The sequence below is a fragment of the Embiotoca jacksoni genome, unplaced genomic scaffold (assembly GCF_022577435.1).
Source record: "Embiotoca jacksoni isolate LCO1_2020_lvr unplaced genomic scaffold, fEmbJac1.0.p SCAF_109, whole genome shotgun sequence".
In the NCBI taxonomy this organism is placed as follows: Eukaryota; Metazoa; Chordata; class Actinopteri; family Embiotocidae; genus Embiotoca; species Embiotoca jacksoni.
The window spans coordinates 389,856-397,355 of NW_027185240.1; the positions used below are offsets into that span (position 1 = coordinate 389,856).

The 7,500-nt window shown below is 42.2% G+C and overlaps 1 protein-coding gene across 1 annotated transcript in view; it reads left to right on the forward strand.

The window, feature by feature from the left end:
* Nucleotides 1-7,500, forward strand: part of LOC138215775 (zinc finger E-box-binding homeobox 1-like) — a 36,700-nt gene that overhangs the window by 21,452 nt on the left and 7,748 nt on the right. Inside the window, 3 exon segments of the mRNA XM_069178135.1 lie at nucleotides 5,380-5,514; nucleotides 6,958-7,122; nucleotides 7,346-7,500. The exon segment at nucleotides 7,346-7,500 is cut by the window's right edge and continues 48 nt beyond it. Of these exon segments, the coding sequence (XP_069034236.1) occupies nucleotides 5,380-5,514; nucleotides 6,958-7,122; nucleotides 7,346-7,500 (455 nt within the window).

Consider the following 7,500-nt stretch of genomic DNA (forward strand, 5'->3'; position numbering starts at 1 on the left):
CCTCTCAGGATGAGACGTGATTCTGAAACACTCAAATAGTCATTAAAATATCGTTAACTACTACAACGTAGCTGGTGTTGCAGTTAGCTAGCAGCAGTTTGTTGTCATGGAGAGAGGAGAGGGGGCGGAGTCTAATGATTGGAAATGGACACTTATTTTTATTACTAAAGTCAGTTTTATTTTGAAAGTCTTCCTTCCTTCTGTAATACTTACAGCAGAGCTTCTGTTCACAATGTTTTTATGGAAATAAAATCGTGGGGATTTTTGCTAAATTTCAGGAAGCTGCTGCAGATAGTCAGATTATTAGAATATTTAATATTAATAATAACGTGGTTTTAAGAATATTTAATATTCATAATAATGTGGTTTTAAGAATATTTAATATTCATAACGTGGTCTTTAGAATATTTAATGATATTTATAATAATGTGGTCTTTAGATTATTTAATATTCATAATAACGTGGTCTTTAGAATATTTAATGATATTTATAATAACGTGGTCTTTAGAATATTTAATGATATTTATAATAATGTGGTCTTTAGATTATTTAATATTCATAATAACGTGGTCTTTAGAATATTTAATGATATTTATAATAACGTGGTCTTTAGAATATTTAATATTTATAATAACGTGGCGTTCAGGTGTTCAGCTTCTTCCTCTACTTCAGTCCATCTCAGGTTTCCTGGTTTTAATGAGGTTCTCTGAAGTTTTGCAGCCGACTGATGAGACGGAGAATTTCTGGAACAACGCTGTCGATGTGACTCACTGATGATGATGATGATGATGATGATGATGAGGAAGAGCAGACCAGCTGCTTTCTCCAGCAGCTGCAGCGCTGAGATCAGAGCTGTGTTACGTAACACCCCCGAGTGCTGTCCCCCCCCCCCACCTACACACACACACCCACACACACACACACACACACACACACACACACACGTGTTCATTTGGTCACAGAGTCTCTGACAGACTTCCTGCAGCTCAGCGTTTGTTATGATTCTGAGCAGATCAATAATGAACTCCCTCTGACCTCTGACCTCTGACCCCAGCAGTCAAATGCCCACAGCATGTGAAATAAAGTATTAAATCTCGGTACAGATGAGGCTCGTCTCCGTGTTCTCATGTTCACGTCTTATTGGATATGATCAATATTAATATCATGATTGTTTATTGGTTCTTCATGTTGGATGTAAAGTTTAATACTGAACTTCTGGTTTCTCAGACGTGATGATTTTATGTTTTAAACACTGATGAACTGCAGGAAGCTGTGATGGTAGTTCATTAATTAGTTCATGAATTAGTTCATCAATTGGTTTATTAATTAGTTCATTAATATTCCAAGAAGCTAAAAACATCACACTTTAAACACAGAAATGACTAATAAACAGAACAACTCATCAACAATCAATGACATCCAGGAAACCGCTGCATCCTCATCACCATCACCACCATCATCATCATCATCATCACCACCATCATCACCATCATCACCACCATTATCACCATCATCATCATCACCACCATCATCATCATTATCACCATCATCATCACCACATCATCACCTTCATCGTCACCATCATCATTATCACCATAATCATCATTATCACCATAATCATCACCATCATTATCATCACCACCATCATCATCACCACCACTATCACCATTCATCATCACCATCATTATCATCATCACCAGCATCATCATCACCATCATCATCATCATCATCGCCATCATATTACCATCATTATCACATCATCATCACCACCATCATCACCATCATCATTATCACCATCATCATAATTACCACCATCTTCATTATCATCATCATCATTATCACCATCATCATCATCACCAAGATCATCATCACCATCATCATCATCACCATCATCATCATTATCACCATCATCATTATCACCATCATCACCACTATCACCATTCATCATCACCATCATCATTGTCACCATCATTATCATCATCACCATCTTTATCACCACCATCATCACCACCACTATCACCATTCATCATCACCTTCATCGTCACCATCATTATCATCATCACCATCATTATCACCACCACCATCATCACCATCGTCATTATCACCACAATCATCATTATCACCATCATCATCACCTTCACCATCATCATTATCACCATCACCATCATCATCACCATCATCATCATCACCATCATCATCGTCATTATCACCACCATTATCAACATCATCATTATCACCATTTATCGTCACCATCATTATCATCATCACCATCATTATCACCACCACCATCATCACCATCGTCATTATCACCACAATCATCATTATCACCATCATCATCACCTTCACCATCATCATTATCACCATCACCATTCATCATCACCATCATCATCACCATCATCATCATCACCATCATCATCGTCATTATCACCACCATTATCAACATCATCATTATCACCATTTATCGTCACCATCATTATCATCACCATCATCATCGCCATCATATCATCACCATCATCATTATCACCATAATCATCATTATCACCATCATCATCCTCACCATCATCATTATCACCATCATCACCACTATCACCATTCATCATCACCATCATCATTGTCACCATCATTATCATCATCACCATCTTTATCACCACCATCATCATCACCACCACTATCACCATTCATCATCACCTTCATCGTCACCATCATTATCATCATCACCATCATTATCACCACCACCATCATCACCATCGTCATTATCACCACAATCATCATTATCACCATCATCATCACCTTCACCATCATCATTATCACCATCATCATCATCACCACCACTTACACCATCATCACCACCACTATCACCATTCATCATCACCATCATCATTGTCACCATCATTATCATCATCACCATCTTTATCACCACCATCATCATCACCACCACTATCACCATTCATCATCACCTTCATCGTCACCATCATTATCATCATCACCATCATTATCACCACCACCATCATCACCATCGTCATTATCACCACAATCATCATTATCACCATCATCATCACCTTCACCATCATCATTATCACCATCATCATCATCACCACCACTTACACCATCATCACCACCACTATCACCATTCATCATCACCATCATCATTGTCACCATCATTATCATCATCACCATCATCATCGTCATTATCACCACCATGATCAACATCATCATTATCACCATCACCATTTATCGTCACCATCATCACCATCATTATCATCACCATCATCATCGTCGCCATCATATCATCACCATCATCATTATCACCATCATCATCATTTTCACCATCATCATCCTCACTGTCATCACCATCATCATCACCACCACCATCATCATCACCACCACCACTATCACCATTCATCATCACCATCATCATTGTCACCATCATCACCTTCATTATCATCACCATCATCATCGTCGCCATCATATCATCACCATCATCATTATCACCATCATCATCATTATCACCATCATCATCCTCACTGTCATCACCATCATCATCACCACCACCATCATCATCACCACCACCACTATCACCATTCATCATCACCATCATCATCGTCACCATCATTATCATCATCATCACCATCACCATCACCATTCATTGTCACCATCATCATCGCCATCATCATTATCACGATCATCATTATCACCATCATCATCACCACCATTATCACCACCATCATCATCATTATCACCATCATTATCACTGTCATCATTATCACTATCATCATCACCACCATCATCATTATCACCACCATCATCATCACCATCATCATTATCACCATCATCATCACCAACACTATCACCATTCATCATCACCATCATCATCGTCACCATCATTATCATCACCAACATCATCATCACCACCATCATCATCATCACCATCATCATGATCATTATCACCATCACCATCATCACCACTATCACCATTCATCATCACCATCATCATCGTCATTATCACCACCATTATCAACATCATCATTATCACCATCACCATTTGTCGTCACCATCATCACCATCATTATCATCACCATCATCATCACCATCATATCATCACCATCACCATAATCATCATTATCACCATCATTATTATCACCATCATCATCACCAACACTATCACCATTCATCATCACCATCATCATCGTCACCATCACCATCATCACCACCATCATCATCATCATCACCACCATCACCATCATCATCACCATCATCACCTTCACCAAAACATTGGGTTTTGGACCCTTTGTCCAACAAAACAATACATTATTAGAAGACGTCGTCCGTGATGAAGATTCATTCATCATCAGATCTTCTTTAATTAAAAGGGTTTTGATGCTGTCAGATAAATATTTATATAAATAACAATAGTTTCACAAACCACGGCTCGTGATAATAACCTCCTCTGTCCTCTCCACACACACACCTTCATACACACAACATACACACACACACACACACACACACAACATACACACACGCACACCTTCTCACTCAGCGCTGTGTCTGTCTGCCGTAGGAGGTCTGTGTGTGTGTGTGAAGGTATGTGTGTGTGTGTGTGTGTGTGTGTGAAAGTATGTGTATGTGTGTGTGTGTGTGTGTGTGTGTGTGTGTGTGTGTGTGTGTGTGTGTGTGTGAAAGTATGTGTGTGTGCACCTGTCACCTGTGAACAAACAGCTCCTCATTAGGCGTGTTCATCTTCCCTGCGGAGAGCAAACACGTGAAAAAAAAAATCACACTGACAGAGAAAAAGCCACATATCCACACACACAGTGGTGGATCTGACCGATCTGATTGGAAACCTGACGATACTACGTCCCGCCCACCGATAGCTGTAACCTGACTGCACCACAGGCCTGTCAATCAAACAGACACGCCCCCAAAAACAGGTCTTCTTGAATCTTCTTTTCTAATGAATGAGGGATTATTTTCAGATGGACCTCCAGAAAACTAATAAGAAGGAGTGACTTTAGCTAACAACACCGAGATAACTGATGGACACATTTTATTCACTTTGGATTTGATGAGAGAAGTTGAATGGGAGTCTATGGAGCCGGAGGCTTTTTGGAGCCGCCCTCTAGTGGCACTCGCTGGTATTGCAGCTGAAGACACTTCTGGATCAGAACCATTTTACAGACCTACGAACTCTTTTTCCAGATGTTGGTGATCACAGAGATGAACTGTTCACTGACGACGTGTCGCTGCTGAACTCTCCCACCGAAGCCGAGAATATCCGATCTTCTCTGACCTCTGACCTTTCCGTGTGTCCTCTGACCTTTCCGTGTGTCCTCTGACCTTTCCGTGTGTCTTCTGACCTCTCCTTCTCTGTCCTTGTAGTGACAAACTTCAACAATGGCTTGGAGGCCAGTTCGGACTCTGACGACGAGGACAAGCTGCACATCGTGGAGGAGGACAGCCTGCAAGAACCGGAGGGGAGCCATGACGCCATCACAGTGTTACCTCACAACGGAGGTGAGACCTGTCGCCGTGGAAATGGCACAGGGAGGGGGCGTGGTTTAGTTCAGAGGTTTTTATTTCAGCTGACACACACACACACACACACACACACACACACACACACACACACACACACACACACACACACACACACACACATCCCACTGCAGACTCTCTCTGTGCTGCTGTTAAGTTCTGGTAGATTTCTGGTCCTCAGTTCTGCCACTCCTCCTCCTCCTCCTCCTCTTCCTCCTCTTTCTCCTCTTCCTCCCCTTCTTCCTCCTCTTCCTCCTCCTCCTCCTCCTGTGTTGTGTGTGTGTGTGTGTGTGTGTGTGTGTGTGTGTGTAGGTGTGTGTGTTGCCTGGTCTTCATTACTGCTGGATTTTTGTGAGGCATTAAGTGTAATTGTAGAGTGTGGTGGGAAAATATACAAGGAGGAGGGGGGAGGGGCAGGCGGGAGCTGGACGTTAGACAAGAGTTTTGGGATGATGCCATGATGATGCCATGATGATGCCATGATGATGTCATGATGAGGTCATGGGAAGCTCAGATCTGTGTTTAAAACGAGGCTGACAGGGCTCGGCCTGGCCCCGCCCCCTCCCTGTGAACACACACAGCTGCACCTGACGCGGCCCGACAGGAAGAGGTGTCGTCAGAGGTACGAGAACATCAAACTAAAACTGTTAGAAGAAACAAAGTCAGACACAGAAACAAACTGTAAAACTATTAAAACTGATGAAGGAGAATAAAGTCAGAATCATGAGACCATGTGACATGAAAGGAGGAAGTGATGTCACCTGATCTCTAAATTTCAGAAAAATAAGAGATGATGTCATCAGATCCGACTCTTTAAATTCTCAACAGACCTCCTGAAGGCAAAGCAGCTGCTGGTCAGGGGGATTATGGGAAATGTAGGATTCAGTGTGTAGTTCCACTTGAACACGAACAACATGCTGTTGTTGTGTCTCCTAAAACCAGTGGTTCCCAAACGGTGGTCCGTGGACCCCCGGGGGTATGTTAGAGGCTCGCTGAAAGGCCGGACAGCAGCGCTCCAAAAACTACTCATTTTGTTATCGGTGAAAAGTTTGAAATGTTTGTCATAATTTTACTCTCGATTTCTATTAATTTTAACATCCAGATGTCCTCACAGCTGGAACTATTCTGATTATTAAAATAAACCTGTTGTTGTAGCTTCAAGAGAAACTTTCTGAATCATTTAATCTAGAAATGTTTAAAACTGATTTTAGAAATATAAACTTTGAGATAAACGGTGTCAGGAGGGGACTTATGATGAAGTCATGTGGCGCCCTCTGGTGGTGACTCTTTAAAACAGGTGAAGCTATTGAAAACTGATCGTGGAGGTTTAAAACATCTGAGACAAGAAATAAACGATTAATATGAGCAGCTGATTTAACAGCTGCTCCGTTTACTGACTGAACTTTGTGTGTGTGTTTCCAGTGAAGGAGGAGTGTGTGTCGGAGGAGGAGGAGGAAGAGGAGGAAGAGGAGGTGAAGGATGCTCTGGTGGAGGAGATCCTCCAGCAGGGAGACACAGCCGTCATCTATCCTGAAGCGCCGGAGGACGAGCAGAGTCCAGCTGAGACCGGCGGCGCCGACGAAAACGGTACCGATGACCCGGCTAGGAGGCCTGAGGGAGTTTATTCACTACTGAGATTTAATTATTACTATTGAATAATACGTTTGACTTCCTGTTTACATCCCCAAAAAGGGCATCAAATTTTCTCACTCTGTTAAATCTGCAACGTTTCTTCTTCCTGCTCAGCAGGAAAATGAATAATAACAGAGCAGGACCATGATGCACCTCCTCGCCATCTCCTCCTCTGTAGGAACTCCGGACTCCTTCTCCCAGCTGCACACCTGCCCCTACTGCTCCCGCGGCTACAAACGAAACGCCTCGCTGAAGGAGCACATCAAGTACCGCCACGAGACCAGCGACGACAACTACAGCTGCTCGCATTGCAGCTACACCTTCACCTACCGC